The sequence below is a fragment of the Phalacrocorax carbo genome, chromosome 14, assembly GCF_963921805.1.
Source record: "Phalacrocorax carbo chromosome 14, bPhaCar2.1, whole genome shotgun sequence".
Taxonomy (NCBI): Eukaryota; Metazoa; Chordata; class Aves; order Suliformes; family Phalacrocoracidae; genus Phalacrocorax; species Phalacrocorax carbo.
In genome coordinates this window covers 9,505,260-9,521,959 of record NC_087526.1, presented here as the reverse complement: position 1 = coordinate 9,521,959, position 16,700 = coordinate 9,505,260, and the positions used below count along the sequence as shown (strand labels likewise).

Here is a 16,700-nt window from a genome sequence, read left to right as displayed (position 1 = left end):
TTGGGTGGCAGTGTCGATCTGCTCGAGGGTAGGAAGGCTCTGCAGAGGGGTGTCGACAGGCTGGATTGATGGACCAAGGCCAATTGCGTGAGGTTTAACAAGGCCAAGTGCCGGGTCCTGCACTTGGGTCACAACCCCAGGCAACGCTACAGGCTTGGGGAAGAGTGCCTGGAAAGCTGTTGGGTGAGGAAGGACCTGGGGCTGTTGGTTGACAGCCAGCTGAGCATGAGCCAGCAGTGCCCAGGTGGCCAAAGAGGCCAACAGCATCTGGCTTGTGTCAGCACTGGTGTGGCCAGCAGGAGCCGGGCAGGGATGGGGCCCCTGTGCTTGGCACTGGGGAGGCCCCACCTTGAATCCTGTGTTCAGTTTTGGGCCCCTCGGGACAAGAAGGACATTGAGGTGCTGGAGCGTGTCCAGAGAAGGGCAACGGAGCTGGGGAAGGGTCTGGAGCACAAGTGTGATGAGGAGCGGCTGAGGGGGCTGGGGGTGTTTAGCCTGGAGAAGAGGAGGCTGAGGGGAGCCCTTCTCGCTCTCTGCAAGTACCTGAAAGGAGGTTGCAGTGATGTGGGTGTTGGTCTCTTCCCCCACGTTACTAGTGATAGGACAAGAGGAAATGGCCTCAAGCTGTGTCAGGGGAGGTTTAGATTGGATATTAGGAAAAATGTCTTCACTGAAAGAGTGGTTGGGCACGGCTGCTGAGGGGTGGTGGATTCACCATCCCTGGAGGTGTTCAAAAACCATGTAGACGTGGCACTTCAGGACATGGCTTAGGTGACCGTTGGGTTGACAGTTGGACACCTGTGGCTGGAGGAGAGGTCTGTTCCAACCAGAATGATTCTATGATTCTATGATTCTAGGAATAGGCAAAGCCTGCAGCTGGGGCTGGGGCAGGTGGCAGCGTCGTGGCAGACTCCCTGCGGGATGCTGCTGGTGACAAACACGTTGGCGGCTGGAATGACAAACTTCAAAGCTGAATGTAAATGTCAGGTGAGAAGCAGGTCCCATCCCCTGGCTGAGGCACCAAGATGTGAGCAGGAGGCCTGGCCCTGGAAGTGGGGACACTGGGGAAGACACCGTATGTAGACCTGCATCTCTCTGGACCGGGTTTCCCCTGCACCCGCAGTACAAGGCTCTGGGGCCCTGGGCAGGACCAGAGGGACCTGTGATGGGCAGAGGCAGAGGAGGGTGCTGATGCATCCCAGCAGAGGCTCTGGGCTCTGGGATGTGGCTGGCGGCACATGGTGCCGTGCTGGCCATTCTGGAGGCTGCAGGGCTCTGGGATCTGGCACCAGCCCCAGCAGCTCTCACTGTGCAGCCATTCTGTGTAGGGGCTGTGGCACAGCCAACCCTAGGACATATTTAGATGTGGGGAGCAGCCAGAAAGCCACCTCAGCCAGGAGTGAGGTTCTCCTGCACCTGAGCACTCTCCAGCCATTGCTGCCTTCTCACCCCCAGGGTCCCGGGGCTCCCGACCCCAGCCTCGGGGGGCTGCCCCAGCAGGGCACCAGAGACGTGTTTATTCATGTCAAACAGCTCTCCGCTCACTGGCAACAAGCAGGGAGCAGGAACAGAGAATAAAAGAACCAGCAGCTCAGGGACAAGGGCAGAATAAATCTGCATAAAAACAAATGAGGGGAATATTTATTTCTCACATTGACCACATTTCTGGAGCTACTTGAAATTGTGAGAGGCACAGATCCATCAGGACTGGGCAGGGCTTAGACTGGGCCCTTGGACTGCAGCTCATCATGGTTCCCTACCTTCCCAGCAGAGTTATCTATTAAATATTCTTTGCATGTGAGTTACTCCTGTAGCTGATAGGAGAGATAAATAACAAAACCCTTGCAAATGCAAAAATCCTTTGGCAATTTGGAAAGAAACCAAACCACGTGCTGAATGCAGATGAAGAAAAATCCTTTTTACTGTAAGGAGCAACAGAAGGGATGTGAATCCGCCTCACCCACAATGCAACACATCCAAATCCACTTGGAGATTACAAGACAGGATAACATTTACTCTGATCAGTTCAAAGCATAACTGTTAGGGAACAAATCAACTAAGTACACGTATGGATTAGACTGCAGGCCTTTTTTGCCTTCTTTTTAACACTATGAAATCACTGGAAACAGCAAAATTTCCTTTTGAAATGGTAAACTAATCAAGAAGCAGAAGGAGAGCAAAGACAAAGCATTTCATCAGCGTTTCTCCTTTTTCTCTCTTCCCTTCATGGGAATTTGGTGCAGTTGGTGCAAACTCACAAAATTCCCACTGGGCAGCTGCACAGGGACCAAATCACTGCCACCGGCTCAGCTGGCTTGGTCCAGCACCAGGAAAGTCTCCTCTGTGCTGAGCAATTACCTGGCCCAAACCACAGCCCCAGTCCAGGCACAACTCGAGTGTTCATGAGTAAGGACTGGAAGGTCAGGTCAGTATCTTTGCCAGTGATTGCCATAACGAATGGCTTATGGCCATGCCAGTTAGGAGGGCATGTGGGCATGGCCCGGGGCTCCTGCCTCTGGCTTTGCCGCCAGCAGCACAATTGGTGTGGCTGACCATCGGCACAGCTAGCCATCGGTGTGGCTAACCATTGCTATGGATAACCATTGGCACGGATTCCCATTGGCATAGATAATCATTGATATGTCTAACCATTGGCACAGATAACCATCGGCACGACTAACCCTAGGCTGGACGGAGACACCAAAGCCTGATAAGGCTGAAATGTAATGCAGAAGAAATAATATATTTTCTTGCTTGGGTTGATTAGTTAGGTTGGTTCATTTTCAAGCCTATTCTCTGAGTATCAAGTCACCTTCCTCCCTTCCCTCCTCTTCCTCAGGGCGGAGCAGTGGGAATCGCCCATGGGGGCACCTGGGGGGAAGCCAGAGCAGAGGTTTCAGGCAGAGCAGGAGCTTGGAGTGGCAGCCCCGTGCTCCCCCCACCCCATCACTTCCCACTACCAGGCAGCAGGGTCAGCCCTGGTGGGCTTTTCTCACCCAGCCCAGGCATGAGCACCGACACCAGCACCAGCACTGGCACGTCCAGCAGCAGAGTGCTGAGCCAGGTCCCCAGCTAGGAAATTGTTCTTACCCCACGGCACTGCCATCCATGTGGCTACAGATTGCTTCCAGGATTGATGCCTGTGGCTGGAGGAGAGGGACCCAGGTCAGTTTTGCTCCAGTCCCCAGCCCCCCTGAGCCCCAGCAGCCCCACCTTCAGAACAGAGCTCTGCAGTGCCCGATGCACCGGCAGCCTGAGAGCCCCCGGCTTTATGGGCAGACATGATTTAGTGCCCTGAGGAATACACCTCTGGGGAAACTGGGATGGCTTCCAACTCTTCCTTCCCTCCTCTATATATTAACTTTGCATGCATATGAAGCTGAAAGCTCTTCCAATCACCTCTGCAAATATCAATTAATCCTCACAGCATCCTGAGGACCATTATTCAGTCCTATTAAGTAAATATTATTAAATCCTTTTATGAGAGGTGAAATGACTTTTCCAGGGCTGTGCAGGGCATAAGTAGGGGCGCACAGACTTTGTCTCTGACCATATGCCCGGAGCTGCCAAGCTCAGTGAAGCAGTCACTGCTCAGGGGTAAACCTGCCTGTGCCTGAGCCAGGGGATGTCTCCGAGGACAGGGACCCCAAACACCCCACAGCACCGCTGTGCTGTGTGGGGTGGGAGCGCTGTGTCAGACCACCCCAAGATGCATCAGCACCCTATGCCTTTGGCTGCACCCTGCAGCCATGGGGACCTGCTCCCTGCTCTTGGCCACTACCCCATGCCAGGGCTGTGTCCCCTCTGTGCATCCCTGCTGCTGTGGCTGCTGCCCTTTTCTGGCTCACAGACACCAGTGGGGATCCCCATCATGGCATAGGGGCCAGACTTACTCTGAAGGAGCCAGTTGATGAAGGTGCTTGGGAATGGGGAATTCTGCAAAAAAAGCAAGGAGGGGTTAAAGTGCCTGACTGCAGAAGCTGTGGAGGGTGGGAGGGCAGGCAGTGCGGTGGGGACCAGGGACAGGACACAGCCGTACCTGCAAATCCAGCTCCACGAACTGCCCAGATGTCACGGGCAAACTGTAGAGGGCAGAATGGATTTTCCCCAGGAGTCCAAAGGGGATTATACCTGGGGAGAGAGAGAGGCTGTCAGGGTTGAGCAGAGGTGGCGGCCCCATTCAGGAGCCTGCTGGAGTGCTCTGCCTGCCCGGAGCTGTGCTGGCAAGTGGAGCATCTGGAAGAGGCTGGGAGAGCAAAGTCCCTGCTCAGCAATGTCCGCAGCACCAGAGGAGGAAAAATCCCTCATCCTTCCTGTGGGTCTCAAACCTCCCAGGGTTCAAAGGCTTCCATGAAAGCCTCTGTCCTGGAGCTACCTGGTACATGTCTCATCACAGAGGAAATGTTTTGGATAAATGGGGACGATGTTGCATGCAATGAGACAGCAATTGCATCTGTGCAGAACTTGAAGTCAACAGAGCAGAGGAGGGAAAACCCCCTGGCTCCATGGTGCTGCAAACTGGGGGGGTCCCAGCAGAGCTGCCTCTCTGGGCAGCAGCTCAGGTATGGCCCCAGTTAGAAGAACAACCATGAGAACAGCAAGATCATGGTGCTTTCGTGATGTCAGGCAGCAGCGGGGGGTGTGAGTCAGGACCGTGCCACCCACAGCAGCTTAACAGGTGATGTGGGGCTGCTCCTGGTCCGTGCAGAGCAACTTCTAGCTCTAGCTCTCCTGAGGACACCCACTGCCTGTAAAGATGGCTAGACATGCAAAACTCGTGTCACTAAAAATTAATACAAAAAGAAAAGTTAACGACTTACAGTTGAGGAGTTGTAGTTTAATATTGATGATGCTGACCCAAATATTCACTAATGGGCAAAGCTGCAATGGTAACAAGTGGCAAAATCTTGGTGAGAACATCATAGGTGTAGCAGCATGTTTCCCTAACATTGTTTGAGTTTCAGAGACTTTAAATCAAGATGGAACAATCAGCTCCTACAGCATAGTTTCCTCCATGGAGAAAGAGCAATAGAAATTGTTCAGCCCTCTTCTCAAGATGGCACAGATTCTATTTAACAGAATAAAAGATTTTCTAATAAGCTCCTTTTTGCTAAGTGAGGCTGTCACTTCTGCTTACCGCACCGTCTCGGTACCAGAAGGCGTTTCAGAAAGCAATTGGTTACAAATTATCCCGTAACATTGCATGATGGAATTTGAATTACTTCTAACAAATAAATCTTGGCTATAAGAAAGATCAAGGAATTTTGTGGAATTCACTTATGGGATGTAGGCGTATGTCTGTGCATGCACATATATATATATATGTATGTATATGTAAATCTGCTGGACAATTATGAGAAGGGCAGTAATTTCAGTTAAAGTGCAGCTTCTTACAGCAGACTTTCAGGCACTCACCAGTGCAGGTACAAGAGACCGAAGAGAAGTGTTCAGCAAATGGCTCACCAGATTGGTGAGGAAGCTGGAAAGTAAAAAAGACAGACAAAAATTACCAGGGAAGTTGTCAAAACCTGGGGCTCAGCATCAAGGCAAATCTGAACTCCTCTGCTGGTCTGCAGTGCTGCAAACACCAAAGAGGAGCACCCATTGTCTTCTCTTATCTCTGATGTTAAAAGATGCTGCGAGGCCACAGCTCCCCCAGGCTTTAGCAGGAATTATAGATGCTGAGGACTTTGTTATCTGCTTCTCAAAATCTGATTGTTAATGTGTAAATCTGTGCCCAGATTTGAGACTGAAATTTCACCCCACTGCAAACATGCACAGAGCTGACCCACGCTAGTCCTGCCCATTATTTTAACTGCTTCCCTGTGCACATACCAATATCCCATCCCCTTGCAGATTTCTCAGAAAAATATCAGCTTTTCTATGAGAAAAACCCATGAACTCATTATTGCTTGATAATGGAGCTGCCGTTTACTCTGCATGCTGCCTCTGAGATTTTTGCTGAATTAACCTTCTCTGTGAAGTGGTCTCAATTCTGGAAACTAGATCCTGGCTGGGCAGCTCAGGGGTGAGGGATGGAGAAACCTGCCTCCAGTGCAAAATGCAGTCCTATGCCAGGGGCCTCAGCTGAGCCCCAGGTCAGCCCAGGTAGGTTGGGCTCTGCTCCTGCACGTGACTAATTTGTCCTTGCAAATCACCTCAGGGCTTCTATGACCAGCTGCTTGGTGCAAAACACGAGCCTGGTGGTGATGAACACGCCCACTCACCCCTTCTGCAGGTTGACACGGAAGCCACCGAGTAGGTGGCTGCAATCCTTAATAACTAACTTGAGGTCACCGGGGGTGTCTTGTGTCAGTGCGATATGTGATGTGATGTTCGTTTCTACTGAGGATCCGCTCAGAAAGTTAAAAATCCTGAAAAATAAGGAAGTGGTTTGAAGGATTATGGAGGATACCAAAGCATCCCAGAAGAACAGTATCTGTGGCTGAATTGCAAGCTTGGGCTCAGCTGGGACAAAGTTTTAGTCTCAGGACTTCCATCAGGCTCCTGGTCCTGTAAGCAGATCTTTGAAGCCCCAGTATGCAAACAGGCACAGAGGGGTTTCCAGGACACTTCTGTCTTCAGGAGGAGGAAGGACAAGTGGACATAAAGGAGCATGCAGCCTTCTTGGCACTTTGCTTCCAACAAATTGTCCACAGGAGGACCTCTGCCTCTGCCAGCTGCCACAGACTGAGACTCTGCCTTTGGAGAGAGGACTGCTGGAAATGTCCCCAGGGAGAGGCACCAGTACAGCACAAAGCTTTCCTCACCAGTCCCTTGCTTAGCTTTTGGGGATGTTTCTCCAACACCCGCAACATCCCATCCTCCCCAGCACCCATGGCGTCGCTCTGCCCACCAGCCTTGCTCACCCTGGCAAGCGCAGCACCAGCCTTGAGCACAAGTTCAGCACGAGCTCGCTCCCGTGAAGGACGTTCCATGACACTCGGACATTCTCGAGGTTCAGCACCTTCAACCTGAGGGTCAACACCGAAGCAAACCCACCTTGGCCTGGCAGCATCAGCAGGAGCAGACCCTACAGTCCCATCTCTTCCTGTTCATCATTTGACCCATTACGTATGTGGATGTTCTCAGTTAAATGTGTAGGTGGGGAAGGGCAAGGCCCTGCTCCAAGAAAAGCCAACTTCAAAACAGGGTCAGGTTGCTCAGGGCTGTGTACCCCTGAGTCTTGACCATCTCCAAGGGTGGAGATTCCCCCACCTCTAGGGGTGCCTATTGCAGTGTCACGTCACTCTCATCGGGAAGACTTTTCCCATCTCTGGTTGGAATTTCCTCTGTCGCAGCTCCTCATGTGAGCTGTGAGTCCAAGACTGGTGATTTGTATAACAGGGAGGATCTGGTCCCCCAGAGCACCCCTTTAGGGGAACCTCTCCTCTGAATGTCATTTATTACCCTGCAACGAGCACAACCATTGTGCTTCTGCTCTGACTTACCAGGCTAAGTGAGTTGACTTGCGAGGGACTCCATCACCCAGCAGTCCTCCTTCACCCAGCAGTCCTCCTTCACCCAGTAGTCCTCCTTCACCCAGCAGTCCTCCTTCACCCAGTAGTCCTCCTTCACCCAGCAGACCTCCTTCACCCAGCAGTCCTCCTTCACCCAGTAGTCCTCCTTCACCCAGTAGTCCTCCTTCACCCAGCAGACCATCGAGACCAAGTATACTTCCACTGCCTAAAAGAACTTTTCTAAGCAGCCCTGTGCCAACCAGATCTTTATCTCCAAGAAGGCTTTTACTGTCAAGGAGACTGTTGCCAAGGAGGCCATTACCAAGGAGACCATTGCCAAGGAGACCATTGCCAAGGCCTTCCCCACCAAGGATGCCTGCGCTGAGCAGACCACCGCTGTCAGCTTGTCCTCCTGCAACAGCCATACCTCCATTACTGTTCTGGTTTTCATTTCCAAGAAGCTCTCCTCTCTCAAGTGGGCTCTTGCCAACGAGACCTTGCTCAGGCAGAAGGCCTGTGCCAGGAACTTCAGGTCTGCTGGATTCATTTCTTTCATCAAGGGTACCTCCACTTTTTCCTCCACTTGGACTTCCAGTGCCAAGGATGCCGGTACCAAGTAGCCCACTTTCACCAAACAGCCCTGTGCCAAGCAATCCACCTTTCCTGCTGATGAGACCTTTACTGCCAAGAAGACCAGTACCAAGCAGACCTGCACCAAGAAAGTCTCAGTTACTAATCAGACTTCCACTATTGGAAAGTGTTCATTGATGAGAAAAGTTGGTTCAGCCACAATAGGTTGACCTGCTCGTGAAGTCTCATGGGGAACCCCTGAGCATCCTTGCGCAAAGTTGGGTTCCCCATGAAGCTGAGCCTTCCAGGAGGCAGGTTCCTGATGCACAGAGGGATGCTCCATGAGCCCGACGCGGCACAGGACACACCAGGACCGAGGCGGGCATGGCCGCCTGTGCCACGATGCTCCCTTGGGCAACATGGAAAACCTCTGATCTTACCGTCTTTGGATTGTGCTGGGCTCAGCCCAAGGACACTGCCCACTTTGAGGAGGCCCTGGAAGGGGGGAAGGAGGCCCCCAAGGAGGACAAGACACCAGAAAGTCAGCATCTCTGGTCCCAGCACCTGTGGAGAGACCCACATCAGCCCAATCACCAGCCCAATCACCACATGGGAATTGGCAGCCTGCGCACTGGTCCAGCTCTCTATGCTTCATGTGTGCTGCTCCAGGGCAGTGGGCAGGTCTCCCCTGGACATGCAGCCCCCAGGCACTGCCTCCCAGCCACAGGGGACCTGCCTGGACCCACAACAACCTTTTCCACCCAGAAAGGTCAAACTGCTTCGGATTATCAGGGATCAACTGATAAGCATGTCACCGTGCTCCTCCAGAGTCATTGATGTCTCCATGCCCAGCTGGGCTACCACACTGCAGAGCTGGGAAGCTTGGAGGGAGAAAAATCCATTTTAAATAGAAAAAGAGGGGTGGATATGAGGCAGGAGGACCTTGTACCAAGCAAGACGGATGGCTTCCAACTGTTCTGAAATGGCCCTGAATGTAGAACATTTGAAGGGGCACAGCCAGATAAAAAATGGTATGTGTCAAAGTCGAGTCCTTCTCCCTGTTATGAAGAACACCTTGTGTTATTAAAGCTCAAAGCACAGCCAAAATCAGACTCACTTTTCCGCGGGCAGGTTGTTTGTTCTTCTCATCTTGTTCCGCTCAGGCTATGAATAGAGCCCACTTTCCCTGTATTTGATCTGCCTCTAGTCAAAAGAAAGCACCTCCAAGGACTTACGTTTCCACATGAGCTGGACTTCTTGGGGTTGCAACCAATGCTGTGGAGTGTTTGTTTATGCCCAGAAAGGTGTTTGCAAAGAAATGAAAAAAAAGGCACTGCTGTAGGTCGCAGTTTAAGGGAGCACCAGCCTGCACAGCCCACCTCCCAGGCCAGACACCCCTGTTTGTCTCTTCTGAGAAAAACTAGGTATGGGCTGCAGATTTGAGGTTCAGCACCAAGAAATAACATTATTTAGGTCAGACTGAACAACTTCTTTATCTCTTCCAGATACTTTAAAAAAATCCCTCTATGACAGTTCTTGGCACAATTAAATTAGACTTTAATTCACTAGACTGTCTTTTACATTTTCCCTTTGATCAGCATGTAATGATGCACAGCTCCTGTAGCTGTGATTATTGAACAGGAGAGAAAGATAGAGGCTTGAGCAGCTTCCATTGAAAATCGCGTCAAATAAAATCAGTGGGATTTGTTGGAGGGTCTCTGCAAGACGTGTGTAGCATTGTAAAAGGGTGCCAAAATGGTTTTCAGGTCTTTTAGAAGAACTCTTAGAGAGAATATGTGACAAAGTAGACAACTGTCTCTGCAGTTATTAACGATATCTATCAGGTTGGTACCTCCTTGGTCAGACGCATTTAAGCAAGCCGAACATCTTATACATGCAAAATGCATGTATGGCTTTGTAGATAACCACTTATTTTATGCCAGCTGAGATGAGATCCGTTCAACTGAAAATCATTCTGAATTCTGGTCACCAAGATCATGAAAAAAATCCTAGTCATTTCTGCTAGCTTAGTCATTATAACAAACTTAACAACAACAACAAAAATAAACACAGAATTTGACAAGCAAGAGCTCTACTACCTTTAAAAATTAATTTCATAAATGATTAAATGCAGCTACTGAAATCAAAGGAAAACATCATTAAAATTCTTGCTTTTAAAGCTGAGTTACACTTTGCTGTAGGTTGTCTAATGGGAACAGGATCTCTGTGGCCACGGTACCTTAATGCCACTTACCTGGAGCCCTTTGATGTTGTGCTGCAGCTGCCCACAGCTTCCCAGTGGTGGCTGGCAGGAGCAGCTCTTAAGTACCTGAACTGCAGGAACAAGGAAAGTCCAGGGGGGATGAAGTGGGAACAGTTCTGCTTCGCTGGCTGTGAATTATGAACCTTACACCAGCCTGACTCTGAATGCTCAAGTAGCAGTGCTGGACCATGGCCAGCAGCACCCATCAAGCCCAGTGGCTCATCCCCTTCCCCTCAGGCTGGGTGTGGTGCCCACTGCCTCTCCTGCCTGGCAGGAACACACTGCCACCCTGCTCCTCGGGGCTTGTCCCCTCCTGCCACCTCTGACTTTCAAGACAGCATATGCCTGGGGCAGCTGTGCCAGGTCCGAGGGTCCAGCACAGCATCCCCCCGCAGTCCCTGGGTGCTGGGGCAGGGACTCACATTCCCAGGCAGGGGATGCTCTGGATCAGGTCCCATCCAGCCCAGTGCAACACAGCTCCTTGCACATGGCCCAGCATGGCCGGCCGTGGCCATGGTCGGGATACAGGCTGCGGCACAGGTGGCTGTTGCTGCTCACAGCTACTCAGTGTATCTCTTGCTTTGCTCTCCCAAAGTGTGCCAGAGCAGAGCAGGAAGATCCTGGCACCCAGCAGCCCCTGGCTGCAAAGCTTTCCTGCACACGCGGTCCTGCTGAAAGCCCCAGTCCCTGCCACAAAGGCAGTCACCAGAACCGTGTGTGCTGAGGGTGCCCAGCATGGCCGTGGCTGTGGTGCAGATGGTGCCACGCTTTGCAGACAGCAGCACATACCTGCTCAAGGCTATGGCAGCAGCGGTGTCCAGCCCAGGGCAGCCCTTGCTGCCAAGGCAGGGAAGTGGAAATCTGTGATCCCTCTCATCTCTGCACCTCCAGATTTCCATGGGGCATGCAGACCCCAGACCATTCCCTGAGCATCACGGTTCCTATGAGACAATCTCAGAGCAGCCAGGGTGAAAGGGGCTGCCACAGGGGTTGGGGATTCTCCCGGGTCTCTGGCTGAGCAGAAGGTCCCAGGGACAGTTTGGGGCAGCTCCTCACCAGGGGATGCTCCATCATATTCAGCAGAGCACAAGGATCTGAGGACAGTGAGAGGTGAGCAATTACCTCCCAACAAGCTAATTATGTACAGAAATAGCACAAGGCTAGTTAAAAAAAAAAGTTATCATGAACTAAAGAGTGTGTGGATTTATGGCATACCAGCTATGCTATGAAATCTGCCTGTCACCCAGAGGTACGCAGGAGATGACTTGTGCCTCCAAGAAGGATCTTGGCAGTTTAAAGGAGGCTTGAGAGACAGCAAATAGAAGAAAATGGGGAAATAAATACAGAGAGGAAGGGAAAAGGAGCATGAAAAATGACAGAGAAACCTGAGTCTGAGGTTCCAGGTGTTTTTCAGGGTGGATTCATCCATCCATCCAATATTCAGAAGGCAGAGGCACCTCTGAACATCAACTGGATGGATCACCACCACCTCTGTTGTAGCCATGAGCTGGATCACGTTTTATTTTTCTTTAAGGTTGCCACAGGTGCTTCAGGGACTGCAATTTTCAGCAGCAATTCACATGGCTCAGGGTGCACCTCAGAAACCTGTCAACATCCAAAAATGGAAAGTTTCTGCTGGCAGGAGCACAAACAGTGCTGACGCTGGACCAGGCAGAACAAATAAGGAACCAGGAGCCAGAAAGCAGGCTGCCTACTCCGGCAGCATTTGCACAGTACTGCTCTCAGGGGGCAGATCTAATCCCGAATTGCTCCAGTCCAACAATCTGTATCTCAGCTGGCTTAAGTCAAGCTACCTGAGCACTCAGCTGCGTGGATGCCCTGAGTCTCACTGAGAGCATCTCATCCTGGTTGGGGAACCACAGACAGCCCTGCATCCAGGCAGATGGGGCAGCTGCAAGGCTCGTCTGTGACCCGAGAAATGCAGAGGACAGGGTGACAAACTGGGCTCTGGCCTGCCATGGTTTCCAGTTTTGGACTTAAGTCGGAGCTTGTTCAAGTCCATGGGACATCTGAGATGATACTTCTGAGAAGGAAGAGACAGGGAGACCTCCCCTGCCCTGGACACTGCTTCTCTGACAGGCTTATGCAGCAAGGGTAAATTAAGACTCACCACAGGAACCAGGGCTCCAAGGGTTGGTGTTGTTAGCGGCAGGAGTTCATGAAACTGTAACAGAGAAGAGAGAAATGCTGCACGTATGTGGAAGTTTTCAACAGGATCTGCTTTCACCAGCAACATGCCTGAGGCTTTTACCACACGGTCTCTCACTTTTTTTGCCTAAGATAGCAAACACCCTGATAGATAGTACAGAGGTGCTAAGGCATTACACGGTGGGATCAGTGTGCATGGCTGACAGCCCTGAGTAATTCCAAACCCAGAGCTAGGCAGTGGAGGTGGCCAGGTCCAGGGCACCGTCCTGCTGCAGGACAGACAGCACCAACCTGAGGAAGTTCACAGAGAGGCCCAGCTGGGAGGAGCTGGTATCCACCATTGGTGGCAGGGGTGGCAGGGGGACCTGCGGTGGTGTGGGGACAGTTTCTGGCTTTCCCAGAGGATAGTCCACCAGGCCTCCTGCGGCTCGCCCAGCAACAGTCTGGAGTTACAGGGGAAGGAAGCACAGGCCAAAATGTTTGCAATATTTGCCTTTATGGTTAATTTCATGTTCCTTCAGTATGAAATTGCTGCACACATGACCATGCCAAGTCAGGCCCTGTGACACTTCCTTCTCCAGAAATCATGAAATGCAAAACCCATTGCACTCTCCAATGACAACAGCAGCAGCAAGAGCAGGGCACCCAGCCAGGACTTCCCCAGGCTTTCCACAGCGACCTTGGAGCCCACTGCTCAGGTGCAGGTGGCCCCAGGGACAGCCCGAGGATACCTTCTCAAACCCAAGTGAAATAGCACAAACCTTGTACATAGATGGAAGGAGAAGATGCAAGAGCTATGTTCAAGTCTACCTGAAGGAACTGGCTGGTTACCAGAGGAAGGCTGGACACAGTGTACTGGATACTGCCCAGCAAACTCAGGTGCACCAGTGCTGGGGGGAGGAAGGACCTCAGCGATGCCCTGCTGGGCTCAGGTGCAAATACCCCCTCCCCTGCCCGGCAGGTTTTTTTCTGGAAGAGCCCTGCTCAGAGGCGGACTCAGGGCAGCCACTTGGCTTTGGCTTCAAGTGCTCTGTGCTGAGCGGTAATGCCACAGGAGACGTTTCCCTGACGAGCAATGCATGCCACCACTGCAAATGGAAGGGACAGCTCACAGCTCACCCCATCAATGTCACCCTCGTGCACCCAGGGGTCCTTGTGTCTGTGATTGAGATGGAGAAAGGGGAGATGTGGGGAGGCGACAGCATCCCTCCAGGCACACTGGGCCACTGCTCCCCGGCTGCTGCCCAGGGCTGACAGGGTCTGGGCAGGGAGCTGCTGAGGGGTCACCACTCCCTGAACAGGGCAGACCTGGGGTGAAGTGGGGGGATTTGCTCTTCCTGCCTGGGGTGCAGCAGGGGGAATACTGTGGCAGTCCTTGCACGGCCAGAGTGGAGGTGACACAGGGGGAAGGCAGGGGAAGTCATGGGACCCACCAAGTACTTACAGTTCACAACACCCTGCTGGCCATTGGCAAGTCCCAGGGCAATGTCGACCACCGGGCAGAGCTGCAAGAGTCGGGGAGGGACAGTGAGTTACCCGCATTCAGAGCCAGACAAGACACACAGTCCACCTCGGCTCTGCCACACTTTCCCTGGGAATGGGAGCACTGGGCGCATGGGATGGCATTCCCCGCTGGTGACTCCACAGTGCTGCTGAGGCTGCACCAGCGCTGGGTCTGGCCCTGGGCACCTTGCCCTTCATCAGAGAAGCGGGGTTAGGACTGGGTCCCAGGAGCCTACGTAGGACTGCTGAAGCGACTCGGGAGCTTTCAGGAGGAAGGAGGAGAGATTCAGTTAGCCCATAACACAGTCCAGAACATCATTAGAAAATCCCAGACACTTAGGCAGGCCTGTCTGTCTTGCTGACCTTGCATTTGGAAGGAGGGAGCAGCTTTTCCCAAGCAGATGGAGACATGACATACACCCCTTGATAATCCGAAAACATTGGGCGGGCGGGCGGGTGGATACAGCAGCCCTGGGATAGTGGCTGTGCCGGGAGCTGCACTGCAGCTTTCTGGACTCACTGCTCCTTTTCAGAGCGGAGGCTTTTTCCATCAGGAAGAAGTTTGTTCAGGACCCTTGCCAATAAATTACACACAACTGGGAGAAGGCTGTGGAAAAATAAAGGAGCACCATGAAAAAATCCTGCTGCAAAGTAAAGGGGTCTTGTTAAACAATTCCTTGTGAATGGTGCAGAACACAGACCTCTCGGAGGAAGGCAACTGCAGCAGCAAAGTGCACTGTCTATGCTTGGATTTTTCATGAGATAAGTGTAATTTGCATTCCAAAATAGCCAGTGGGAAATTAATTGCTGCTTTTTATCTACTAGCATATTGTCTCCTTAAATGAGCAGAAACTACCTAAGGCCAAGTGGTTTCTGTGGTTTACATACCATATGCTTACATCTTAGAAGACCCCATGAAATATCAGTTAAAATGACCTGTGAATGTGGCACATGGAACAGAAATATCTCTCTGGGGTCACTGTGGGGTCGTGCAGTCCTCTGGGACAACATGTCCATTTGCTGTGGCTGTGTGAGGGGCACACAAGGACCACCACAACCAGCAGCCTGTTACTCAGCCCCATGACATGGCTGGTGAGTGACTGTCACCTGCAGGGATGGTGGCTGCTGGTGTTGCAGTCACCTGCGGGTCTCAGGCACACAATGGGAAGTGCCCTCATGCATTCACTGTTCTGCAGGCGTGGGCCGGGGGCTGGCAAAGCCTGGTGGTGAGGTGGCTAATGCCAGCAGAGGAGGACACCTCCATCACTCACCCTTTCAGGAGTCTGACTTTAATGCTACCCAGGAGGGTGTTGCACCTTTCTGTTGTCAGTTTGGGGTAGCCCATGCTGTCCATGGTTAGCCTGACCCTTGATGTGATTTCACTTCCACTGCAATGTTGAGCAAACCTAGGAGGCTCTGTAAGGGGAAAGGAGTGACCTTCAGCAGAGCAGCCTCTTCCCAGTGAAGAGGAGGCCCCCCGAGACACCCCTGTGGAATAATCACTGGAGGTGACTTAGAAGTTGAACTTATGTTTTTAGAAAAGATACAGGATTAAAGCAGCTGTCAGGGTGAAGTGCAGCTGCTATGTGAGGAATCCATTCCATGGAAGTTCCCTAGTAACCTTAGATGTCGCCAATGCCAGGAGGACTTGGCATACTGACGCTAAGAGGAGTCGTCCAGAGGGTGGAGCGGTGTGGAGGCATCGCGGCTGGGCTCTGTGATAAATGGGAACTCGAGGCACCACGGAGCTGGTACGCTGCATATTTGCTACCCTGGGCCAACAGTCCGTCATACTTTTGACAAAATGCTGTCCTTTTGGTGAACTTTGTTCAATATAATATTATTATAATACCAAAACACACCTCCATCCCAAAAGTTACCCACCTCTAAGCTGCGACCACCCCGCACTGGGCATGCACTTTGAATTTCATCTAGTCTACACTTTTAAAAGTAAAGCAAGGAAATTTTACACCAAACATAATAAAGGTATGTATGACTAGAGTCACTCAAGCTCCACCTGAAAAATAATAGTATAAAATGTGTGAAAAGAAAGAGGGTTTTAGGGATACCATCGCACTCCACTCAGACTTCTGGGACCAGTCTTTGGGCTGCACCTCTCTCCTCCCACACTGGGGTGCCTTTGGGTAAGATTAAAACATTTGGTGGTGCTTCCACAAGACCCAGGGGCACAGCTGGCACTGCCACCAGCAGCACCAGCAGCACCAGCCCAACCTACCTCTTGGCATTGAGGGCCACCTGGGTGTAGAGACTGAGGTAGATGCCAATGCTAGGCAGAATCCGCAGGGACACCCTGGGGAGCATCAGCTCCACGATCCTTAGTCTGCAGGGACAAGGGACAGTGAGGGAGACACCATGAGTGATGGCTCTGAGCCCAGCACCCCATCACCTGGGCTCTGCCTCACACACAAAGCCACTGCTCAAGGGGTGGGTGAGTCAGAGGCCATTTAGACCAGAAATGGCAAAAGACACCAAGTTTTCTCAGTTATTTTCCTGTTTTAGTTATTTTCCAGTTTTAGCAGAAGCTTCATTCTAGCTGCTTTATTATTGCTTGTGCTTCTGCTTCTGCTTGGTGCTGGGCTCCAAATTAGAGTTAAATGGGATGGTTGCAAACAAGTGACCATTGGTTTGGCAGCGATGGCACCTGCTCCGCAGGGCCGATGTATATAGTTCGGTGCACCCTCTGTGTGTAAGTGCCTCTCAAGGTGCACCCTCTA

The 16,700-nt window shown here is 51.8% G+C and overlaps 1 protein-coding gene across 1 annotated transcript; it reads right to left on the bottom strand.

The window, feature by feature from the left end:
* Positions 1-1,614: 1,614 nt before the first annotated feature.
* Positions 1,615-8,212, bottom strand: LOC135315669 (BPI fold-containing family B member 4-like). The gene is made up of 9 exons (XM_064465146.1): positions 7,452-8,212; positions 6,870-6,974; positions 6,228-6,374; positions 5,416-5,479; positions 4,821-4,881; positions 4,040-4,131; positions 3,894-3,936; positions 3,091-3,146; positions 1,615-2,871 (listed from the first exon to the last, which is right to left on the bottom strand). Exons 1-8 carry the CDS (start codon positions 7,883-7,885, stop codon positions 3,115-3,117), a joined length of 978 nt encoding a protein of 325 aa, XP_064321216.1. The 5' UTR covers positions 7,886-8,212; the 3' UTR covers positions 1,615-2,871; positions 3,091-3,114.
* Between the last annotated feature and the right edge of the window lie 8,488 nt (positions 8,213-16,700).

Coding starts and splice junctions, on each gene's coding strand:
- LOC135315669 (XM_064465146.1), bottom strand. CDS start 7,885: ATGGCTGTTGCAGGAGGACAAGCTGACAGCGGTGGTCTGCTCAGCGCA. Junction 4,132..4,820: donor TAAACTACAACTCCTCAACT/GTAAGTCGTTAA, acceptor CTCTCTCCCCAG/GTATAATCCCCTTTGGACTC. Junction 3,147..3,893: donor CATCAACTGGCTCCTTCAGA/GTAAGTCTGGCC, acceptor CCTCTCCTCCAG/CCACAGGCATCAATCCTGGA.